The 26,446-nt window shown below is 37.8% G+C and overlaps 2 protein-coding genes across 3 annotated transcripts in view; one reads left to right on the top strand and one right to left on the bottom strand.

Moving 5' to 3' along the window:
* Window positions 1–26,446, bottom strand: part of LOC133646787 (RNA polymerase II elongation factor ELL) — a 216,748-nt gene that overhangs the window by 93,537 nt on the left and 96,765 nt on the right. The window contains exon 2 of one of the 2 annotated variants that reach the window (XM_062042556.1): window positions 10,473–10,620. The gene's annotated coding sequence lies outside the window, so the exon portion shown is untranslated. The remainder of the gene's footprint in view (window positions 1–10,472; window positions 10,621–26,446) is intronic. The other variant, XM_062042557.1, reaches the window with a different exon arrangement.
* The window catches only part of fkbp16 (FKBP prolyl isomerase 16), a 118,136-nt gene continuing 98,295 nt past the window's right edge, over window positions 6,606–26,446 (top strand). The window contains exons 1-3 of the mRNA XM_062042558.1: window positions 6,606–7,359; window positions 10,510–10,679; window positions 18,636–18,724. Coding sequence (XP_061898542.1) covers window positions 6,942–7,359; window positions 10,510–10,679; window positions 18,636–18,724 — 677 coding nt within the window. The 5' untranslated portion in view covers window positions 6,606–6,941. The remainder of the gene's footprint in view (window positions 7,360–10,509; window positions 10,680–18,635; window positions 18,725–26,446) is intronic.

The raw sequence follows: 26,446 nt of genomic DNA, 5'->3' as shown, positions 1-26,446 counted from the left end.
CTGGTTGTGTTGCTGCAGCCAGCCGCTAATACACCGATCCCACCTACAGCTTTCTTCTTTGCAGTCTCCATTGTTCATTAAACAAATTGCAAAGGATTCACCAACACAGATGTCCAGAATACTGTGGAATTTTTCGATGAAAACAGACGCTGTTTGTAGTGGGACACAATGGTGTCCCAATACTTCCGTTCAATCTGTGACGTCACGCGCAAACGTCATCATACCGAGACGTTTTCAGCCGGATATTTCCCGGGAAATTTAAAATTGCACTTTATAAGTTAACACGGCCGTATTGGCATGTGTTGCAATGTTAAGATTTCATCATTGATATATAAACTATCAGACTGCGTGGTCAGTAGTAGTGGGTTTCAGTAGGCCTTTAAGTCCGGGTCCACGTTAATCAATTCATGGATCTGAGCCGAAGATGTCGTTGTGGCTTGTGCAGCCCTTTGAGACATTTGTGATTAAGGGCTATATAAATAAACTTTGATTGATTGAATGATTGAAAATTTAGCTGCATTTTTAATTTAAGGAACTGCTGTTCTAAAAGTGTCCACCGGATGTCACAATAGCAATTCTGTTAGGCAAGCAAATAGTTTATATCGGTGCGAGCAAGTATACCAAACAAGAGGTACACGGTAACGCGGGGCTGCGACTCCTCTACCTCGACCCACCATAAAACAAACAGGAGTAAAATAAACAATTGGTAACTCACTTAAAATGCTGGCTGAGACACTGCACATTGATATAGTTCTGTGAAAATGATTTTCTTCTGTGAGATTTTAAAGGAAGTCAACAATGGAAATGACAAAAGAGGTCGATGACACATAGAAGCGTTTTTATTCATGCTTCATTTTGTTTTTGTTCAATCATAAATGGGCTGTGACTTAAAGTTGAATTGCTTTGTAGATACACTGAGATTAATTCTAATTTCATTGTGTTCTTAATGGTGTTTTTAAAACTGCACTATTTTTTTTCCTCAAATGTTTTACTAACTTGAAGTGTTTTGTCAAGAGGATTAGTTGTGATATGTACATTTTCAGAATGTCCTTGTTCTGTTTTGGGCCAAAATAAAACAAAGAAAACAATCTGAAGTTGTTGTAGTTGTGTTCTTAAGTTATTATGCCATGATTTTACCCATCGGGCCCATGTGGGAAAAGATTTTCCTCCATGCGACCCCTGAGCTAAAATGAGTTTGACACCCGCGTTATAACACAAGAAACAGTAAAAAAAAATTTTTAAAAACCTGCAAGTTGTAATATGATGAAAATCACTTTACAGCGTTAAATCAGTTGTTGCCAGTAATCTGTTCCAAAAAGCAGAAGAACAACAAATTTTATGAAAACCAAAAGCATTTTTCCCTGGAGAAATAATGTAAATCGAAATAATGTGTTCCAGACCTTGTGCATTACAGTTTAAAATGCAAAAAACAAATGTGAAATAACTATAAATGACGAATTAAATGGATTAATGAACATTTAACATCACTGTGTCAAACTCATTTTAGATCGGGGGCCACATGGAAAAAAATCTAGTCCCAAGTGGTCTGGACTGGTAAAATCACGGCACGATAACTTACAAATAAAGAAAACTTCAGATTGTTTTCTTTGTTTAAAAATAGAACAAGCACATTCTGAAAATGTACAAATCATAATGTTTTTTTTTTACACTTACATGTTGCGGTTAACAGTATTCTATCTTTATTTGTCATTATTTATACTTTCTGAATAAATTATGTGATAAAGTTCATCAGTCAATTTATTGGTGTTAATTTTCAATCTATCAAGACAAAAACAATTATATAAAAATCAAATTACAGTATGTTATTTATGTAGTGTGCTAATTTTTCTCGACTGGTGCACTAACATCATGTGGTTTATTTTTTTTACATATGTAGCATAATCTACACAGATACAAATAATTGCTATTGCGACATCTAGTGGACACATTTAGAACAGCAGTTTCTTTCATTCAAAAATTTCGGCTCATTTTTATACTTTGCAAACTCATCACACGGGATAAGGCCCGCGAGCCGTATGTTTGACACCTCTGCTTTAACTTCTATCGAAGACAAAGGCAAAGACGGCGATGAGTGGAGGACTAGGGCAGGGAAGGGCCATGTGGGATCTGAGCCGAGGATGTTGTTGTGGCTTGTGCAGCCCTTTGAGACACTCGTGATTTAGGGCTATATAAGTAAACTTTGATTGATAGATTGATTGATTGATTGATTGATGTGGACGCCAACTTCATACTTTGCTACAAGTTGTTTCTTGAATTCAATAGTGTGTTTGTTTACATTCTTTATTACTTGGATTATTTTGCAGTTGTACTCAATTTTAAAAAAATACAGAGATTGAGTCACCAATGCGTGGGATTTCTTGTTTAGACACCTGATTTTGGGGAATAATACGCAGGCAAACAGATTTGTTTGTTACATGCAATTTTGGGCTGAATGATAATTGACATGGTACACCAAAACTGGAGCAAATTGTTTGTCAAAAAACGCATCATACAAAAAGTAGGGCGTACACGTACAAAAACAGAATAAAATCGTAATCATATAATATATTTTTTTTAACTTTACAAACCGTAAAACTACAGGAAATGTGTTAAGTTACAGGAATAAAGTCATAAAACTCCAAGAATAAAGTTTGAATATTACAAAAAGGGGAAAAATACAATTGGGTCCTACTGTGAGATTTCAACAAAAAAATCTGTTAAAAAAACAACAACTAAAGGGTTACCATTACAACAAAGTCGTCGTAATGGTACAATGTTAAAAATTGTAAAACATAAAGTCATACTGTTATTTTACAACAAAAAATTTTAAATGTTATAATAATAAAGTTATAAAACAACAACAATCTAATGTTTATGTAACAATAAAAAAAGTTATGTTAGACGGAAAAATTTGAATTAAGGAGAAACATTATGAGAATATTGTCCCAATATACTAGCTGAATTTGGACATTCCATGTTTGTCCCCTTGCCAAAAAAAAAAAAAAAAAAAGCAAAATATTGTGCAGATTTCCCTGCTATCAGCCTGAGTCAAGTGCCAAAATAACTTAGAAATGATACAACAAAGAATAACAAAAATAATCAATGAAAAAATAAGCAAACTACAAAATGGTTTCCGACCAGGCATGGGCACTCGAGAAAGGATACTCAATTTAAGAATCATATGTGAGAGAATGTTAGAGACCAATATGTTTATATTTGCTTCATAGCCTATATACCAGGGGTGCACACACTTTTTCTGCAGGCGAGCTACTTTTCAATTGATCAAGTTAAAGTGATCTACCTCATTCATATATCCATCCATCCATTTTCTACTGCTTGTCTCTTTCGGGGTCGTGGGGGGTGCTGGAGCCTATCTATATCATTTATATTGTAATATTCCAGGAATGTAGGTTTATACTTCTTCTTTGTTGGTCTTGTCTTTATTGCACAAGATGCAATACAACCACACCACAAACCCTAATGTGCGTCTCCACTCTTTTCCCGGCAATACTCGAACGCTTTACTTCCTATAATCAATGTCATTTCCCTATCTCTCCCCGGAAGTCCCACCCCACAGCCAAAGTCATTGGCTAACACCCCGTAGACAGCCGCTACAATATTTATTTATTTATGAAAGCGAGGTTTTTGTTAACAAGTTAAATGTGTTTAGGGATATTACAAGCATGTTTAACACATATAGATTCCTTTCTTTCATGAAGACAAGAATATAAGTTGGTGTTGTACATGATTCTGATGACTAGCATTGATTGGAATCAGACAGTAGTGCTGATAATGTCCACATTTTCAAATGGAGGAGAAAAAAAGTTCAATACTACATGAGAGTGGTTGGTTTTTGACATCTTATTTGTCCAGCTTCCATACTACTTTTTAAACACTATACAAGAAATGCATTGGCTGCAAACTCCGTAGCTTGCTAGCTTGTGCACTCCAGCTATCTGAGACTCTTATTTTGTTAGCACAGGTAGGATAAAGCAGCGCTTTTATTGTGAAGACAAGAACTGTGCGGTCGGTCTTTAGAGTTTTGACGGCAGGTACGGTGCGAGAGTCTGTCGAAATAAAAAGTGTTTCTCGCCTTCCTGTCGGTCATTTTTTCTTAATAATGAGCTGGCAGCAGCCAGCGTCATCTCACAAGACCCTCGGGTGCCGTGAATGTCAATAAAGTGACAAAAGTGACGTCATAGTGTCGATTGATGATCGCTAATTTTTAGGTCTATTTTTTTTTATGCCTGGCTGGCGATCGACTGACACACCCTCCAACATCGACCAGTAGCTTGCGATCGACGTAATGTGCACCCCTGGACTATACCAAAGCTTTTGATAGTCAAACACTCCAAAATGACTGAATGTCTGCCAGAAATTGCCAAAATGTGGGAAAGACCTACAAATCATCACAAATATGTATTGGGAACAAACAGCTGTCATAAGAACTGATTGGGGAACGACCAACACATTTAATATTAAAAAAAGGAGTAAGACATGGTTGTGTATTGTCACCATGTCTGTTTAATTTATATACCGAAAACATGTTCAGAGAAGTCAAGGACATGGCAGGTTCATCTATAGGAAGTCTCAACATAAACAACCTACGATATGCTGAGGATACATCCTTGTAAGCAGAAAACACAAATAACTACTAATTGTACTGAATGATAAAGGTAAACCATATGGAATGGAAATGAACATCAAAAAACAAAGCAATGCTAGTGAGCAAAAAACAACTTAAATAATCCTTAAAATAGATGGCAGACCTTTAGAACAAGTATCAAATAGGATATATCTTGGTCAGAAGCACTTTGAAAATGGAAGAACTAACAACGAACTTAAAAGAATTGAAATTGCTAGGAAATCACATGCAAATATATCAAAACTACTAAAATCACAAAAATGTATATTGAAACAAATAAAATAAAGCTAAAATGCCATATGTGGTCTACCCAACTGTGTGCATCTGAAACATGGACCTGAACTAAAAAAAATGGAAGCATTTAAGTTCTGGTTATACAGAAGAATGTTAAAAGTCTCAAGGACAGATTATAAAACAAACACATTTTAGAAACAATGACTTGTAAAAGTACGACTAAACACAATTAAAACTCCATGTTATCAGGAAAGATGGTATACAGAGACAGCTGTTAGAAGGAAATATGAATGGAAAGAGAGGACGAGGAGGCCCAGAACAACATGGACCACTAACATCAAAGAAGGCCTTAGAAAGGCACAAGATCAAGAGAAATTGCAATCCATTGTATTCAACCTGCAAACTGCGGAAGAAACATGATGATTACAAGAAAAAGTATCAGTGTTACAAAAGTATGTTTGTAAAAAAAATTGCACTGTTAAAAAAAACATACAACTGACCTGTTAATTTATGTAAAATGTGACGTATAATTTTATGAGGATGAAGCTGTGAATATTAAAGCATTAAAAACAACAACATGTCCTACAGTTGTGAGAAGAAAGCCGTGGACTCGAGAAACACAAATGAAGTTGCACAAAGACAAAAGTAAAGTTGTAATATTTTAGGAATCATGACACAGAGCTATGAGAATGAGGTCTTACACTTATGAGAAAATGATTGTCATGGAAATATCTAACACTACAAAACCAATCTTGGACCATAAAGTTTCTAAAAAAAAACAAAGATTTGTTTTCGTTTTACAGAGGGAATGTAAAACTTCACAACACAACCTAATGTGCTGCCTTTTCTGGCTATATATCAACTAATTCAATATAATTACATATCTATTCCACAATACATGTAATACAAAATGTCAGTATGATTTAGTGCAGTTGTAAACTACAATATTAAACACGTTTAATACATATCGGCTCTCATAGTGTTAACTCATAAAATGTGAAATATATTCATTATTTGACATACAAAAACTCTTATTTGAATCCCTGACTGCTTTATTCCACAGCCACTCTGTTAATAGTTGAGTGTTTATTTGCTAGTTGTACATTACTACACCTCTGAGGTTGTTCTGCCCTGTTTTGATCACATAAAAAGCTGACTGGGCCACTTTTTTTTTTCCAAACTGTTCCTTCCCTGAGAACACCGAGTGCAAAACTGCATGACCAAGCAAACAATTTAAAAGTACAATAACACCAATGGCTCCCAGCCAGACGACATATTATATTTAATAATCCTCTCCTTTTTAATGAGACCAATTATCTTTGTGTGCGCCAACACTCTACAGTTACTTGAAGTTCTGTCTCTCTTTTCATGCGGGAGCCTTTTAGTCATAGCTGATTCTGAACAAACTCCCTGTGTGAAATATTTTTTTATGCCGACACGTACAGTATGTGCGAGGCTGCATCATTTCCTGACGCCGTGCAAACATGACTTCACTCTGACGTCAGGAGGCTTTAAACATGCAAACCTATGATGAATTGCGTATTCATCCATGTCATATAAACACTGCATGTAATAAAATAAATCAATCACCAAATGTGTTTATGTTCCCTGACATCTTATTGGTCGAATGCATTCATGGAAACAGTATTATAGGGCACAACGGTGAAGTCATTAAGAAGCTTACAGACGTTCGGACAGATTAGGTTTTTCTCTTCTAATCCCTCAGATTAGCGCCGCACAAGCCTGCTGCCTGAGAGTGTTTTGTCGTTCTGCCCCGTTTCTTTACATTGATCTTTTTTTGTGTGTGTCTTTGCAGCATAACTCGAGGATGTGGTGGACACCAACAAGGGGAAAAGGAGGTCAAAGTGCATTCTGACAGCAGACTTTAAAAAAAAGGAGCTGCAGATGACGGCGGGAGTTCGGGATGGCGTCTGGAATAATGAGATGATCATGGAAATAATCTAATGCTTTTGAAGGGGTGTAAGCGACAACTTGATTTACATCTGAGAGGGTCATCTGATTCCAGAGAGCCGATGGTGACCACCGCTCTCTGAAAGAGAAAATGGAACCAGAGCCTTGTTCTGAGGAGCACAAGGTGGTGGACCATCAGATGAGAGACGTCACAGGGGAGCTCGCAGACCACGTCGTACACGGCGAGCTGCCCTGTGGTTCCGCCGAGGGATGCGAGGAGCTGCGTACCAGCAACGTGGAGCATGAAGAAGACAGTAAGAACACAGAGAACACATCCTCTACTGATCCTGAAGGAAAAGGCACGAGGACGCCAAGATGCCAAGAACGGGCAAAGCTGAAAAAGACAAACAGCTGGAAGATGGTGCGATTCCAAGATCCGTCCTTGGAGGATGAAGTGCTGGAAAGGGACAGCTCAGGGGAGAGTCTCTTTCCAGAATATGCCCTGGAGGAGTGGACCACGACGTCCTTTGAGGAGCTGTTCATGAAAGAAGACTGGAAGGACATAACAGGTACCTAGCAGGCACAAGGCGTTGACACATGTCCTTTAAAACTTACTTCGAAACAATGTTGCAAAATAGTTGTATTTGTAACGTTGATGTCTAACATTGGATGACCTGACATTGAATAACCGTCGTCAAAAAGCATGTTTCAATGTTGTATTTGTGTTGTTGAATATTGGTTGGGAAATGACTCAAATTCAGTGGTCAAGTCAACGTCAGAACCAACGTTCCCTCTAAGTGCAATTGCGCACTGCTCAAGCATCCTCTGCGCACGGCAAATCTATGCCACTCACAAAATCAAATTAAAAAATAAGCGCATAACAATTTTCAACACACGGACACGACAGAGAAAACAGTTTTCGTCATCATTGTTCAAATATTGTAATTTCTGTCGAGACGCTTTGAGGATATGAATTCCATCCATCACTTTACCGAGCAAAACTCTTTATTGTCGGCCATAAACACATCACCAAAACATTAGTAAAAAAAATATATATCTAGCAAAAGTGGTCATTTTCTGCAGTACAAACCAGACCAAAAGCTACTTTGTTATATAAACAGCAGCCGCTCGCTCTTTCTCACTTGCGCCAACACATGCACATATGGCACTTAGCCAGTGATGCGTTTACGGACACACAAAAAGTCGAGACAACTCCAACACCACACATAAAGTGTCATTCCAGGTCGTTACACTATGATTTACCAATCAAATGTGTGTTTATTTTAGTGTCATTTATTAGGAATCTTAATTTATAAATATTAATCTTGAAATGCTGTTAGTATATTAAATAAATACTAATAAAAACATATTTTTTTACAAACAGGAAGTTGCAGGAATGTACACATGATCCCCTGCTTACATCTCATTGTGCAACATGTGAATGTTTTAATGGGAACTAAATGCAATGTCTGAAAGGGGTACACATTATTTCCAAAGCAGGACCTCCACCCAGACAAACAATACAAGTACACAGTTCATGAAAAACAATATTTTTTGTTATTGTCATTGTATGTGGGCCTAAACACTTATATTAGAAATGGAAATGACTGCTGTAATTTGATTATAATAATAAGAGAATGTTGTCTGTCTATCTGTGTTGGCCCTGCGATTAGGTGGGGACTTGGCCAGGGTGTACCCCGCCTTCCGCCCGAATGCAGCTGAGATAGGCTCCAGCACGCCCCGCGACCCCGAAAGGGACAAGCGGTAGAAAATGGATGGATGGATGGAGATTGAACTTGTTATTTATTCAGGTTTGGGACAGGTGTGCTGCTGGTGTAGCCACAGTGTGCACGTCTGATGTTGCTCACATGGGCTCCACTGAATGCTCAGGGAGTTTTTGCGTTTGCTCACACACATGAAATATTAGAGGGGAACATTGGTCAGAACCCCAAAAAGATGTTGTTCCAACGGTTAATTTGAGTTGCTCAACGTCAGACTATGTCAACACGTTTTTAAACGTTGTTTCAATGTCTTGTGCCTGCTGGGTAGGAAACACTTCTGGGTTGGTACCCAGCAGGCACAAGACATTGTTAAGTTGATGATTACATACATGTCCTTTAAAACTGACTTTGAAACAACGTTGCTAAATGGTTGTATTGTAAATTGAGGCAACGTTGATGTGTAACGTTGGATCTGACTTGTTGTTTGCGGGAAATAACCACATTTCAATGCCTAAATCAACGTCAGAACATTGAATAAACGTCGTCAAAAGTATGTTGTTTCATTGTTATATTTGTGTTGTAGAATATTAGTTAGGAAATGATCAAAATTCATTGGTCAAATCAACGTCATAACCCCAAAAAGCATTCTTGTTCCAAGTGAGTTGCTCAACGTCAGGACCTAATTCAACAAGTTGTTGAAGTTGTTTCAATGTCTTGATCCTGCTAGGTAGACCATACAACACCTCTAGGTTGGTATATAGTGTAGAATCAAAGCAAGCAGCAATGAAAGTCCGAGGACGACATAAACCATGCAGCTTTGTACAGCTTGATAATCATATTTCAGTGGGGTCCTCACCGCACGGGGGGCGCTATTTTCTTTTAGCGCGGACAAATCAATTTCTTTTCCGGTTGACCTATGTCGTCACATGAGCCATCTGCGGAGCCTTACAACTAGTTTTTATTATTATTATTATTATTATTATTATTTATTATAATATTGGCACATATTACAAATATTACATCTGTAATGGCTATGTTGATGTTAAATAGCAGACAGCATTTATCCGGGCGGATGCAGGTCGGATGCAATGAAAGACCGGAGGAAGAGTTTTCTTCGAAGGAATTTTTGGACGAAAAAAATGGAAACAAAACTTTTGATTGTCTCAAAGTTCATCCAAAATCTCTGTGGATTGATGGAAGGACTTTTAAATCCGAAGGACAAGACAGTTTGTGCCGTGACTCATATCCTGAGGAAGCTTGCTATTGTTCTGGACTGCATTGCCAATTGTGCGGAAAGTGAATAATTTGGCCTGCACAAATGAAGCATGAAGAGGTTTGTGTACGCTTTATTATTTGCCTTTAATATACCTGCTTCATTCTGTTTCATGTCATTCGTATTTCATTTGGGAGTCCGAATTAAGCCGACATTCCACATTACCTTCTTAAATAAATCTGTTTTTTTTTTGTTTGTTTTTTTACCATCAATGCACTTCAAAATGTTTTGTTCTTTTAATTTGTGAAGCAAATATCTGTAAACAGTCTCCTCTTCATTACAATGGTTGCTATGTTTTCATTTAATGGTATCTGCTTCCGGGTTGTATGCTGCCCGTTGAGACGGGAGCATGCGCAATACTAAGGTTCCTCTCCTGGCGCACACTCCCCTCGAGAGATCTGGTTTCCAATCGCCTAATCCGGGTGGGTTAGTGCGATTTTTCAAAAAACGAACACGATCGGATTAAGGTTTTTCCGTTGCTTATTTAGAGCCGAACTATTTGAGAAGTCGGACTAATTTAGTGAATGGACACATACTGACTGAAACATTGGTTGCACCCCAGGACAATAACCATAATGACATCTAGGGCACATGCCAACGTCTGGGACAGTCATGCCAATAGGGCGCATTACTTAATCATCATCAAGCTCTGCATGCCTTGATGAAACAAAAAAACAAAACATCTTACCAACTGACTGACCTCTCCTCTCCTGCATGTACTTTAGATGACCGACTCTTGAGGAAGAAGGTGCTGGAGCTGGCAACACCCGACGCCCAGAGGCCCACCTGGGGCCAGGAAATCACAGTGAAGATGCAGGGTGTCTTGGAGGACCGTACTGTGGTGGAGAAGGACTGCAAGTTGGTGTTTGTTATTGGTGAAGGAGACACAAACCAGGTAATGACAACAGTCCGCATTAACCTACCACACGGTTAAATGTTGATATTTGTGCACTGTAGTGTAACAAAGCGGTCCTATTATGCAAAACCAACTTTTTTTCACCCGTTGGTACCTGTTTTTGTGTATTTGGGATCCATTGAGGCATGTCGGAAATATTTATAAAATGTTTCCTTCTTCCAAATATGTTTCTAAATGTGTCGTTTTGCATTCGAGACTTTAGGGATGTATTTTGCCTTAGTTACTGTACGCCAGCGGGTATCTCCAAATATGGCAGAGGTTTACTCAGAGAGCTTTGCGCGAGTCTGACATTTTTATTTAGTTGTAGTCCAAAGTGGTTGTGAATAAGTTCCTTCTTTTACTTTATCTTGTTGTGGGGCGGACTGGATCCATCCATCCATCCATTTTCTACCGATTGTCCCCATCGGGGTCGCGGGGGGTGCTGGAGCCTATCTCAGCTGCATTCGGGCGGAAGGCGGGGTGCACCCTGGACAAGTCGCCACCTCACAGCAGGATCGTGCATGCCAAAATCCTCTGCTGTTGCCATTTCTAATAAAAAGTAGCGTATAGTTCTAACTTATATCTGCCAGTTGGGTCGGTGTGGCTCTTGAAGCAACTTGAAGGTTCCAGGTTCAATCCTCGCTTCTGCCATCTTAGTTACTGCTGTTGTGTCCTTGGGCAAGACACTTTACCCACCTGCTCCCACTGCCACCCACACTGGTTTAAACGTAACTTAGATAATGGGTTCCACTATGTAAAGTGCTTTGAGTCACTAGAGAAAAGCGCTATATAAATATAATTCACGATTCACAGTAGACTTGATATGGAAGCGCTAAAATCTCCAAACGGGCTGACTGGTTGGAGACGCAGTCGAAGGTGGCTTGGCCTGGAGGTGGACTTTGGCATGTAGATAAGACCGCCCCTAAAATGGTGCATCCTGAAGAGACGGTCATAAAGTGGCCTGAAAAAGTGGTCTGTAAAACAAAAACTATGCAACTTTTTGACCAAACACTACCATTACATTTTATGTACACCACAAAGTGTTTGAAATGTAGAAATAAAATCATAATATAACCATTTTAAATGTGTAAAAATATGTTTAATGGTAAGGCACGTGACAAAGTTACATTCAGGTACCCTACCACGAGCTTCGATAGAAAGAAATAAAACTGGTATTCCCTAGAATCCTTGCCCTAAAAAGGACCGCAGTTGCTTTGATAATTTCCAAGTAAAATGTGGTTTTATGGTTAGTACAGGAAACCATTGAAAGAAACTAGGCCAAGCTTTCATTTCAAGTGCATGACCGTAACCCGTATGTTTACTTGAAGATTAAGGTGTGTGTGAATTGAATCATTTTTCATATTTACTCACCTGCTGCACTTTCTAAAAATCTGGCGGTCGGCTATTAAGCTAGTTAGCTAAGTACCCTGACTAACTGTGTACCTATATACAAAACAAATTAGCAGTTAGCTACAAAGCTTATTAGCGACCTACCTTCCAAAGTACCTTCGTACCGCCCGACTGAATTACCTGCACTTTATCCTTCCTACCAGCCAAATTGTTTTAGCTATAGTACCTAACCTACCTATCTGTCTGTCTATCGAGCTAGGTAGCACCTTTATACCACCAACCAAAACAACAAGTTAGCTACCACCTTTTTAGCAACCCAATTAGCTAGTTACTTACCTATCTACTAGGGGTGTGGGGAAAAATCGATTCAAATTCGAATCGCGATTCTCACGTTGTGCGATTCAGAATCGATTTCTTTTGTAAAAAATCGATTTATTTTAATTTTTTTTGTAATTTTTTTTTTTTTTTTAAATGAATCAATCCAACAAAACAATACACAGCAATACCATAACAATGCAATCCAATTCCAAAACCAACCCGACCCAGCAACACTCAGAACTGCAATAAACAGAGCAATTGAGAGGAGACACAAACACGACACAGAACAAACCAAAAGTAGTGAAACACAAATGAATATTATGAACAACAGTATCAATATTAGTTACAATTTCAACATAGCAGTGATTAAAAATCCCTCATTGACATTATCATTAGACATTTATAAAAATAAAAATAAAAGAACAATAGTGTCACAGTGGCTTACACTTGCATCGCATCTCATAAGCTTGACAACACACTGTGTCCAATATTTTCACAAAGATAAAATAAGTCATATTTTTGGTTCATTTAATAGTTAAAACAGATTTACATTATTGTAATCAGTTGATAAAACATTGTCCTTTACAATTATAAAAGCTTTTTACAAAAATCTACTACTCTGCTTGCATGTCAGCAGACTGGGGTAGATCATGCTGAAATCCTATGTATTGAATGAATAGAGAATCCTTTTGAATCGGGAAAATATCGTTTTTGAATCGAGAATCGCGTTGAATCGAAAAAAATCGATTTTGAATCGAATCGTGACCCCAAGAATCAATATTGAATCGAATCGTGGGACACCCAAAGATTCACAGCCCTACTATCTACCTATATATTTATTTAGTGCTTTCAGTTAGCTGCCAAGCTAATAAACTACATATTTTTATAGATGTCTTAAGGAACCTTCTTACAACCAAACTAGCTAGTTAGCTAGCGGTACATTTGATCTATTTATTAACTGTCTATCTCTCCATGTACCTATCTTAAAGTTGCCAACTGAAATACATACTGTATACTTAACTCGAGTGTTAAAATTTACGGGTGTGTTGAAAATAAATGATTGTCTTTTGGATTTTTTCCAAATTAGCCACAGTGAGACAGTCGCACAATGATTCAGCTTATTGTTCACATTGGCCGAGGTTGGAACGCACGCTTTCTGCATCAAAAAGGCATTATTACACCATCTGTGATTAACAGAGATGGTGAATTTTGCTGTTGTATTCTCTTATTGGTGACAGAGCAGGAAAGGGTTGGCAATAACCTTGCCATTAAATTTGATATACGATGTCATTTGTTCATTTAAAAAAAATGTTTTTAATCTGACATTAAAATGGGTTATATTATGATTTTTTCTACATTTAAAACACTCCCCTGTGGTCTACATAACATGTAATAGTGGTTCTTTTGGTCAAAATTTGGCACAGATTAGGTTCTACAGACCGTCTTCAAGCCGCTTTCTGACCATCTCTTCAGGATGCGCTGTTTTGTGTGTGGACCTATATATGTGCCTCCACTTCGACTGTGTCTTTTCCCCACTATCATTGTAGTCGTGTTTAGAACATCCAAATGGAGTCTACTGAGAGATAAAAGTTTGTCTGCCCCACAACAAAAGGATAGACAAAAAGAAGAAGTATATCAACTACACCAGTGTTTTTCAACCACTGTCTGGTGTGCCGTGGGAGATTATGTCATTTCACCTATTTGGGTTACAAATATTTTTTGCAAACCAGTAATTATAATTTGCAAATAATTTGCCGTTGTTGAGTTCCTGTGCTGTCTAGAGCTCGGAAGCGTAACCGTGTAATACTCTTCCATATCAGTAGGTTCCGCAGGTAGCTAATTGCTTTGTAGATGTCGGGAACATGGTTTGTCATGATCACAATATGAAGATGACAGCGGGAGTCAGCGTGCAGGTAAAAAGGTATCTAACGCTTAAACCAAAATAAACAAAAAGTGCCCCAAAAAAGGCATCAAAGCTTAGGGAAGGCTATGCAGAACAAAACTACTACTGAACTGGCTACAAAGTAAACAAAAACAGAATGCTGGACAACAGCAAAGACTTACTGAGGAGCAAAGACGGCGTCCACAATATACATCCGAACATGACAATCAACAATGTCCACACAAAGAAGGACAGCAACAACTAAAATAGTCTTGATTGCTAAAACAAAGCAGATGCGGGGAACAGCGCTCAAGGGAGGACATGAAACTGCAACAGGAAAATACAAACAAAACAGGAAAAGCCACCAAAATAGGAGCGCAAGATAGTACACACAGGAAAACAGCAAAAAAACTCAAAATAAGTCACGACATGATGTGACAGATCGTGACAGTACTTTGAGACAATTATAGTGATGCATGGTTCGTTATGGTTTAAATTCATAACCAACAACTGTTTTTTGTCAATATCGAGTTACATTTTTTAATGGTTTCTGCTGGTGGTGTGCCTTCGGATTTTTTCTATGAAAAAAAATGTGCTTTGGCTCAAAAAAGGTTGAAAAACACTGAACTACACCGTCGGACTACAACTCGCGCAAAGCACTTTGGGTAAATGTATACCATATATGGTGATATCGGCTGATGTTACCGCTGTGAAAAAAAAGTCACAGGACAGAGCAAACTCCAAAAGACTGGTTTGGAGGAAGTATGAAGGAAGGCAAGATTATTTTATAAATATCGCCGCATCGCCTCCATGGTTTGATTTCAAATTTTCCGAACTTATGCAGATCCCAAATACACAACAGCAGGTACCAATAGGTAAGAAAAGAAAAGGTTTTGCATCATAGTGGCTTTATATAGAATAGGACTTACACTGGACGCATGCTTTTTTTGTAAATATGGGACAATTCATTTTTAAGGGATGGATGGCAACCTTAATTTGTAGGGGTGCTCAAAAAATCGATTCACTTTCGAAATCATAATTCTCGCTTATTCTGATTTTAAATCTATTTATAATTTTCAAAAATCTAATAAAAAACAAAATAAAATGTTTTTTAGGCCATTGCTGTGTTTACTCTCTGCGCGTATACGTCGTACATCAGCAGCCAAGAGGAGCTTGTATAACCTGTGACCTGTTATGAAAAGACTTTATCTTTTTTAAACCAGATAAAGTTTGGTGAAAATCGATTCTGGATCGAATCGTTACTCTAAGAATTAGAATTGAATGGTGACTTGTTGCAAGATTCCCATCCCTACTAATCTGTTTGCTGCCAAACTAATTAGCTATCTACTTACCTACCGACTTTGTTCATTAGTTCAGCTAACATCCTTGCATGCTACTGAACATTCTAATTAGGGTGCATCTGTAAAATATTAAGTGTTTCACGTTTTTCACATTTTGTTATCTTACAGCCTTATTCCAAAATATAATTAATTAATTTTTGTCCTTAAAATTCTACAGACAATACCCCATAATGACAATGTGAAAAGTTTATTCAATTATTTTTGTGCAAATTAAAAAAAAAAAAAAAACACGACAAAAAAAAATCATATACAGTACAGGCCAAAAGTTTGGACACACCCTTTCCTCATTCAATGGGTTTTCTTTATTTTCATGACTATTTACATTGTAGATTGTCACTGAAGACATCAAAACTATGAATGAACACATGTGGAGTTATGTACTTAACAAAAAAAGGTAAAATAACTGTAAACATGTTTTATATTCTATTTTCTTCAAAATAGCCACCCTTTGCTCTGATTACTGCTTTGCACACTCTTGGCATTCTCTCCATGAGTTTCAAGCACACCTGTGAAGTGAAAGCCATTTCAGGTGACTACCTCTTGAAGCTCATCGAGAGAATGCCAAGAGTGTGCAACATTTTGGCCTGTACTGTTCATAAGTATTCACAACCGTTGCTCAAAACTTTGTTGATGCACCTTTGGCAACAATCACAGCCTCAAGTATTTTTGATTACGATGCCACAAGTTTGGCACACCTACCTTTGGGCAGTTTCACCCATTCCTCTTTGCAGCACCTCTCAAGCTGCCAAAGTGGCATCAACAAAGTACTGAGCAAAGTCTCTAAATGCTTTTGTACATGTCATTTTTTTTAGGTTTTTATTTTTTTTAAATTTGCAAAACTAAAACAACCCAAAGAACTTTACATTGGGCCCCATTCAGCAACCGCTCTTAAGAACAAATTTTGTTCGTAGGCCCACTCACGAAGTTTTTAAGAAGATTTTTGTATTCACCAACGTTTTCTTAGCTGGGATTTGTTCGTAGGTAAGAACAAAATCTACAGATGCTCCAGAGCACTCTTAGGGTGGCCTATTTGTTCTTAAGTGTGACAAGTTCCCTTACTTCTATTGTCTAATGTTACATTAATATCATAGATAGATAGATAGATAGATAGATAGATAGATAGATAGATAGATAGATAGATAGATAGATAGATAGATAGATAGATAGATAGATAGATAGATAGATAGATAGATAGATAGATAGATAGATGATAGATAGATAGATAGATAGATAGGACAGACAGACATATAGCAAAATGAGCAATATATAGACATTTCAAAATACACACGCACACACACACACACATACACGCACACACAAAATGGCAATGCTTTTGCTGCTACTGCAAGATGCCGCAGATCGTGCCCTGGAGAGGGAGAGCATATTTCACGACCATGTAGACCAGGGGAAAATTAAAGCATGCGGGGGCCAATTTGATATTTTTCATTTTCAAAACCATAACAAAATATGGATTTAAAAAAAAAAAATGTTTTACCTTTAGGGCTCCCGGGGACCATATAGGGTCTCAATTATTAAAATGTTAAAATGTGTTAAAAAAAAGTTAAATTATAATTTTTTTTAAATTTATTTAACGCTTACAGTAAATCTCTACAGTATATCAACTTCAGGTTGATATTAAGTTAAAAAAAAAGCCTTTCCTGTCAAAGACAACTTTGTTTTGTATAATAAAACTGAAATATGCAGTATTTCCCCCACTGCCAAAAACATTCAGAAAGCAATGTTTGAAGTGAAGTAATTAGAGCCTTAAAAAGATTAATAATGCAGGACACCATTGATTTTAATTTATTATTATTTTTGAGTAATCACAGTGAAAAGATGAATAAAATCCCATTAAATATATTTGGGATCCAAAAGGTGCCCCACTCATAAAGTGATACATTTTTATTAGTTGTTTTTACTTTCAACACTTAAGTTACGAGATCAACTTCAGATATATCTGTCGCTTACGTTTGAACTATTATTTTGTTTGTTTTATGCTCTTTTGTCAAAGAAAACGTTGATATTTGTATATGGCAACCACACAATATATGCAATATTTTCCACATAAAACATTTTAAAGTGAAATATTTTAAACTGGAGCCTTGAATAGGTCAATAATTCATTATAACATTGATTTTTTTTTTTAACAATGGCAAAAAAATAAAAATAAAGTTAGACAAAAGAAAAAAACCAGCCTGCATGGAAGCTTTGTGTCAACATTGCAACTTCTTCTAGTTAGATTTCACCTCATTCCACATTTTTTAATGTTTTTTTTAATTTTTGCAATAGCATTTCCAGAATGTGTGGCGGGCCGGTAAACAATTAGCTGCGGGCCGCAAATGGCCCCCGGGCTGCACTTTAGACACCCCTGATGTAGACCTATTTGCCCGAAGTGACAAATATTTATTTCAACGCTTTAGGCTACCTCAGCAGTCCCCCCTTTCTTAAACTGACATTTTGACATTATGTATATCCCCCGCAGGGTAATACGAATTTATCTTCTGTAATCTGTTTGTGTTTTCTCCGTGTGTTTGATGTTCGGCTATTCCGCCGGAATTGTGCCCTTATATGGGGAATTAAGAGTGTTTACCTATGCAAATTGGGGAAATAATGGCGTGTTTATATGCAAATTATAATAGACACGCACGCGCTAACCATTTGGCATTCAGCGACTTAAGAACAGCAGGTGGGAACAATTGTGCGGTTTAAGAACACGTCATGAATTTGAGTGGACTCCTCTTAGGAAATCGCTTAGGAAGAAAGATAAGAGGAAAAGTTCGGAACTTATTGCTGAATGGTGCTCATTGTCATTATAGGGTATTGTGTGTAGAATTTTGAGAACAAAATGAATGGAAAAAGGATGTAAAATGCCAAAATGTGGGAAAAGTGTGACACTGCAAATACTTCTCGGATGCACTGTACCTACTCCTCTGATTATCAAGATATTTATCTATTTGTCTGTCTATGCTGCAACGTAATAGTACTTGTTGGGAGGCTACAAGTGCACTTGTTGTCCAGTAACACACTGCTGTAATGTGTGTGCAGGCGCTGGAGGAGTGTGTGCTGTCCATGCACAGGGGCGAGATCACATTACTGCTGGCAGATTCACAGTACACATATGGGCTTCTGGGAAGGTAAGAATCCTGCAGCTGTTTATGGTCAACGCCACAGAGCCAGGACGGCACACTTCGTCTTTTTTTCTTTTTTATAAACGTTTTTTTTTTATTGACAAATCGGGCCGACGCTCGGCCCTGCTGTACCTGTTGCTGTGGGGGCAGCCTGTTTTTCCAGGGCAGCGAGGTTAATGAACCATAAACAGGAACAGATGGCTTCCTCCGAGCCCCATTGAGAGGCGGCCTATGTTTGTAACCTCCCAACCTATAGGAGGACGCTGCTCACGTTACGACCAATGGCTTAGGTTTATAACCCTGACACCATTAAAAAGGGCCAGTATAAACACACCCCACGTTGGTGTGACGCGAATAAAAACATTTATTTAAATTGCAATGTTTGCCTTTGATAACCTCGACAGATTAGGTCATCGCAATAAAACATTGCTATGATGGCATAAGAACATACGAAAGAGCGAGAAATAAAGCTAAGCAGCCAGTTGGTGTTTGTTATATCTTCCTCGCTTGGTCATAAACGTCCTCTTTTTGCCTGTTTGTTTCATTTCTAAAAGTGAAAACATCAAATCTGAGCATGTGTTTAAATGCATTAGAGCAGAGTAAACATGATTAGGTGATTTCAAACACTGTGCCGTCTGCAATTCATGTGCTTGGAGTGCACGGCAACCCTTTGGTTCTGTTGAATATAATACAACACGTTGCAGTAAGAGCTGAACTAAACCTGAAAATGTCAGTAAATGTGTTTTTTTTTTTTTTTTTTAAATAAAAGCACACAACAAAAACGGACGCAATTTGATGGTTGATAGTGCACGTGATAACTGCTGGCAACAATAGGCCCTTTTCCACCGCAGGAACTTTTCTGCAACTTCCCCCGGGTAAATAAAGTTCACTGTGGGTTTCCACCAAAACCTACCCGGGTAGATTTAGTTCTTCCGGAACCATTCAAAGTTCCTCCTAGCTAGGTGGAACCTTTCCAAGCTGCCCGGAACCTGCCCGGGCTGTGCTGTCAAACGCTGATTAGTTGAACACAGTTGGGGGCGTTCCTAAAACGTATTTTTCAAACCCACGACCCACGGTATATACCATCATTGGAATTTACCTGTTTATTTCTTATTTCTTTTGTACAAAACCCAAACCAGGGAAGTTGGCAAATGGTAAATAAAAACAGAATACAATGATTTGCAAATCCTTTTCAACTTATATTCAAATGAGTAGACTGCAAATACAAGATATTTAATAGTCGAACTGAGAAACTTAATTTTTTGGGGCAAATAATCATTAACTTACAATTTAATGGCAGCAACACATTGCGAAAAAGTTGACACAGGGGCATGTTCACCACTGTGTTACATGGCCTTTCCTTTTAACAACACTCAGTAAACGTTTGGGAACTAGGAAGACCATTTTTTTAAGCTTTTCAGGTGGAATTCTTTCCCATTCTTGCTTGATGTACAGCTTAAGTTGTTCAACAGTCCGGGGTCTCCATTGTCGTATTTTAAGCTTCATATTGCGCCACACATTTTCAATGGGAGACAGGTCTGGACTACAGGCAGGCCAGTCTAGTACCCATACTCTTTTACTATGAAGCCACACTGTTGTAACACATGGCTTGGCATTGTCTTGCTGAAATAAGCAGGGGCGTCCATGATAACGTTGCTTGGATGGCAACATATGTTGCTCCAAAACCTGTATGTACCTTTCAGCATTAATGGTGCCCTCACAGATGTGTAAGTTACCCATGCCTTTGGCACTAATACACCCCCAGACCATCACAGATGCTGGCTTTATAACTTTGCTCCTATCCGGATGGTTAGTTTCCTCTTTGTTCCGGAGGACACAACGTCCACAGTTTCCAAAAACAATTTAAAATGTGGACTCGTCAGACCACAGAACACTTTTCCACTTTGGGATTGAAGGGCCGTAATATCATCGCTTACGTGCAGGGATTTCTCCAGATTCTCTGAACCTTTTGATGATATCATGGACCGTAGATGATGAAATCCCTAAATTCCTTGCAATAGTTTGTTGAGAAATGTTGTTCTTAAACTGTTGGACAATTTGCTCACGCATTTGTTCACAAATCGCCCCATCCTTGTTTGTGAATGACTGAGCATTTCATGGAAGCTGCTTTCATACCCAATCATGGCACCCACCTGTTCCCAATTAGCCTGTTCACCTGTGGGATGTTCCAAATAAGTGTTTGATGAACATTCCTCAACTTTCTCAGTCTTTTTTGCCACTTGTGTCAGCTTTTTTGAAACATGTTGCAAGCATCAAATTCCAAATGAGCTAATATTTGCAGAAAATAAAGTTTACCAGTTCAAACGTTACATATCTTGTCTTTGCAGTCTATTCAATTGAATATAGGTTGAAAAGGATTTGCAAATCATTGTATTTTGTTTTTATTTACAATTTACACAACGTGCCAACTTCACTGGTTTTGGGTTTTGTATTTCCAATACAACAAACTTGACAACGGAGAGAAAGAAGAACGGAAGGAGCTTTGGAAATGCTGGTCAGTGGAAACTATATGCAGTTTATTGTTGTTTTATTATTTTTTTCAAACTTCATTTCGTTACGCGAAGCTACGAGAACTGGAAGGACTCTTTTTAAACGTATTTACCGAGGAGTATGAAGCCGGACGCGAAGCGGCGACCTCAGCTGCTTACGACTGACTTCATTGGATGAATGTGGAAAAAAAGGAGGCAGCACACGAGTGGAAGGAAGGTAAATAACATCAAATATTAACTACTTACTTTATTACATGTTGTAAAAGTAGTCAGACACTCCATTTGTGTAATTATTAGCCACAACACGAGCGGACAGAATGCTAATGCTAACAAGCTGTGTTCCTGTCGTTGCCGTAGGATAAACACAGATTTGTGTTATTTATATATTATTTATAGCTGAAATGGACCAAAGGGAATCGCTTGAAGCTCATGAATTCATCACGGCGTTCTGACTGTTGGACATTGCAGACAAAAGCCTGACTTTTTTGAACAATTCTGTGCACTTTATTTTATAAATCGTATCATTTTGTATATGATTGCTTTTAGGGATGTCCGATAATGGCTTTTTGCCAATATCCGATATTCCGATACCGATATCAACCGATACCGATATATACAGTCGTGGAATTAACACATTATTATGCCTAATTTGGACAACCAGGTATGGTGAAGATAAGGTTCTTTTTTTTTTTAAATTAATAAAATAAAATAAGATACATAAATTAAAAACATTTTCTTGAATAAAAAAGAAAGTAAAACAATATAAAACAGTTACATAGAAACTAGTAATTAATGAAAATGAGTAAAATTAATTGTTAAAGGTTAGTACTATTAGTGGACCAGCAGCACGCACAATCATGTGTGCTTACGGACTGTATCCCTTGCAGACTGTATTGATATATATTGATATATAATGTAGGAACCAGAATATTAATAACAGAAAGAAACAACCCTTTTGTGTGAATGAGTGTGAATGGGGGAGGGAGGTATTTTGGGTTGGTGCACTAATTGTAAGTGTATCTTGTGTTTTTTATGTTGATTTAATAAAAAAAAAACAAAAAAAACGATACAGATAATAAAAAAACCGATACCGATAATTTCCGATATTACATTTTAAAGCATATTATCGGACATCTCTAATTGCTTTGTATTTCATTGACTTACTTTTTAGTAAAATAACTGTGACCTAATATTGTCTCTTTATTCACATGGTATCAGTATAGAAATATAGTCAACCACTCCTCCATACGTCATCCGCCTGATTTGTATAAACTACCCTGAACTTGTGATGGAAACACAAACCACACACTTCTACAGGGACCTATAGATCCAGGAACCTGAGGTTCCAGGAAGCAGAGGTTACTGAGCTTTTGGTGGAAAAGGGCCTAATGCTCTCAACGTTGTGCTTTTAGAGTGAGTGCTCACTTTTTTTACATGGGGATTCTGTTAAATGGAAAATGACCTGATAGCATTTTTTTTTACTTTACATTATGAAAATCCTCAAAGGAGACCTATTATGATTTTTGTCTTTTTTGACTTATAAATGCTACAATGTTAGAGGGTCGTGTCAAATAGTAAGGGCCACATATTTGGGCGTGGGCTTGCATGTTAGTTTTGGATGCCTCTGACCGCTGTGCTTTGCAGCCTTTTAAAAAAATAAAATGTCTCCATTGTGACATCACAGTGAGGTGGGCGCACTTATTAGGGCATTAAGTATAATCAGCCTGCAGCGCTGCTTCTAATTAATTCCCGTCTAACGCCCTCCCACTTGCTTCGATGCCTATAAAATATACATTGCAAATGATTTGCCACTTGCCAAGATTTAGAATTTAATTTCTAGAAATGCTCTTAGTTTTAAAAGCTGTTTATTTTTAGTCACTGAAATGTCATCATAACTCTAGTTTTAGCATGTATAATTACATTTAGCCTATTCCAGTTTAATATGTATATATTTTCATCATTTTAAGTATACGTTGCACATTAATTTCAATCTCGTTTGTTTTTTTTCCTTCATCAGTGATTATTACTCGCTGCAGACTTTATGAGAGCCAACAAACACAATAAAACATCATTTACTGTACAAAATCTGCTGTCACTAGGATGCCGACTGCTTGGATGCTCATATATTCACATTTAGATGAAGAATGTCTCATAATCCTCGCCAAGAAACAGGGCGGGTGGACCAAACATCTTTTCGAGTCGTTCTTGCCATTTTCAAGTCCTAAAAGGCTGTCAAAGTGAACCAACATGTTGGATTACTTACTCCGCCATCTACTTACCAGGTTAGAGGCATGATTTATGATTTACAATAAACTTCCAAGGAGTAGGGAAGCGTGGAAGTAGCTGACCACTCGATGATGTAAACATAGGGACACATGGAAGTGATCACGGCACCGCTATGAATAGTTTGTCTGTGTTAGCGCTTATAATAACAATATCACTAATACTTGGTTAATATTCAAATATTAAGCTTTTTGAATGGTTATTTATTGGATGTTTTGGGTGGAATAGAGGAGCTCCCATTGGCGCGGCTATAAGCAAACATTTATTTAAGTTCATTATGCAATAAAAAAAAATCCATCCATCATGTCTTTCATAATGATTGTGAACAATAGGCAACATTTTACAAAGTCTTGTGGGGTCTATTTCGCCATGTCAAAGTGGACCAGCCTGTCAGACCATGGCCACATTTGTCTACTACCAGGTGAGAGATGCATGCATCATAATGTAAAATGTACTTTTAGCAAGCTTGAGACGAAGCAGAAGCAGCGTAAGATAGCATTAGCTCCCTGCTATCGATGCGCCGCTAAAATAGTCCGTCTGCATTGGCGCTTACAATGACAATGTCACTCATATTTGGTTAATTTTCAGGTCAAGACATGTAAAATGGAGTATTGTTGGTGGTTTCTGGATGTTTTTACAGAGAGTATAATGAACGCAACAGTGGACCCTCGATCTGTTGAATCAATTGTTAGCTATTTATTTATGATTTCGAATGCATAAAAAAGCCAAGCATATATGTTCATGTCTTACATAAGGATTGTGAATGATAAACAGCACATCTCTTTCCAATTTTGCGTATTTCCAGTAGGACTGATCTGATAATATGGTCAGAGTGCAGAAGTGTTACTACTGTGATGTCAAACCCCGAAAATAGCCGAAGGTATTCAGAGCACAATATTCAAATATGGCTGACTGAATTTGTGGAATTTTGTGATGTTCAAACAGTGTTTTTCACATACTTTGTTTATTGTAAATACAATTGGATATGGTTTAATGAATACAATGAAACACAAATAAGCATACAAAGTCAACTTATTTTTCCACTCTATCAATACTTTAAGGAAGCAAGATATGGTATATAGGTTAACATAATGTCTTTCTAACACCAACGTGTGACATGCAGTGAAATAAACGTTGGTAAAAAACAACTTTTTATGCAGCTCTGTATCAATCAGAGTGGGCAGGTTTTATTAATATTGAGACCTGGTGAATCTATGTAATGTTTATAAAGTTTATTTTCGACCATACTTTAATATATATATTCAAACAGGGTGCATTTTCTAAAGATACATTCACATACTTTTGGAGAGGGTGTGGCATGGTTTCTTTTGCAATCTGGGAACGCCTCCACAAACAAACATTTTGCAGACATAAGCGAAAAGTAGGTCATTAATGTGACTCTGGAGCAAAATATACCCCAAATCTAAATCTAGAACACAAGGAAGTGTTTAAAATGTAGAATAAATTCAATGTTGTAACAAATAATATTTCTATTAAATAGGCTTTACTTTGCATTTTAATTAACGTGGGATTATTTTTTGTATTTAGAAATAATAGTACCAACTATTTTTTTTTTTCTCCAACATTTGTGGCACTGGCGTGGCGCCCCCTGGTGGATGGCGCTTTTAGCATTTGCCTATACGGCCTATGCCACGGGCTGGCCCTGCTCTTGAAAATGAGAGTCGAGAACGCGAAATGGACATTCACAGTGACTTTTATCTCCACGACAATACATCGGTGAAGCACTTTAGCTACAGAGCTAACCTGATAGCATCGTGCTTAAATGCAGATAGAAACAAAAGAAATAAGCCCCTGACTGGAAGGATAGACAGAAGATCAACAATACTACTATCAAGAGACACCGAACCAAACACTGGACCTGTAACCACACGGTTAATGCTGTGCCGCCTGTCGAAGCCTAGCAATACTGTTGCTAACGACGCCATTGAAGCTAACTTAGCTACGGGACCTAGTCAGAGCTATGATAAAAACATTAGCGCTCCACCTACGCCAGCCCTCATCTGCTCATCAACACCCGTGCTCACCTGCGTTCCAGCGATCGACGGCACGACGAAGGACTTCACCCGATCATCGATCGGTTAGCGTCGGATAGCGCGTCTACTATCCAACTCAAAGTCCTCCTGGTTGTGTTGCTGCAGCCAGCTTATAATACACCGATCCCACCTACAGCTTTCTTCTTTGCAGTCTCCATTGTTCATTAAACAAATTGCAAAAGATTCACCAACACATATGTCCAGAATACTTTGGAATTTTGCGATGAAAACAGAGCTGTTTGTATTTTGATACAATGTGTCCGAATACTTCCGTTTCAACCATTGACGTCACGCGCAAACGTTATCATACATAGACGTTTTCAACCAGAAGTTTAGCGGGAAATTTAAAATTGCACTTTATAAGTTAACACGGCTGTATTGGCATGTGTTGCAATGTTAAGATTTCATCATTGATATATAAACTATCAGACTGCGTGGTCGGTAGTAGTGGCTTTCAGTAGGCCTTTAAAGCAGTCCTAAAATACAAAATCCACTTTTGTTACCCGTTGGTACCTGTTTTTGTGGATTTGGGATCCTCATAAGTCCTGAAAATTAGAAATTCAACCATGGAGGAATTGCAGAGATATTTATAAAATAAACTTGCCTTCCTTCATACTTCCTCCAAACGAACCTTTTGGAATTAGAGACTTCAGTGACGTCTTTTGCCTTATGTCAGAGGGCATCTCTATATATGGTGGTTTACCTGTAGAGCTATATGAAAGTCCCCCATTTTATCCAGTGGTAATTTGACGTGGTAGTGAATATGTTTCTTTGTTTTCTCGATCCTCGTCTTGTGAGGTATACTGGCTCCTACATGCACATGCATCCTCCGCTGTTGACATTCTAATACAAAATAGTGTATACTGTATTTCTAACTTATA

Source organism: Entelurus aequoreus, linkage group LG03 (assembly GCF_033978785.1).
Source record: "Entelurus aequoreus isolate RoL-2023_Sb linkage group LG03, RoL_Eaeq_v1.1, whole genome shotgun sequence".
NCBI classification, from domain to species: Eukaryota; Metazoa; Chordata; class Actinopteri; order Syngnathiformes; family Syngnathidae; genus Entelurus; species Entelurus aequoreus.
Note: the sequence above shows the minus strand (reverse complement) of the source record. Positions and strands in the feature narration are given on the sequence as shown.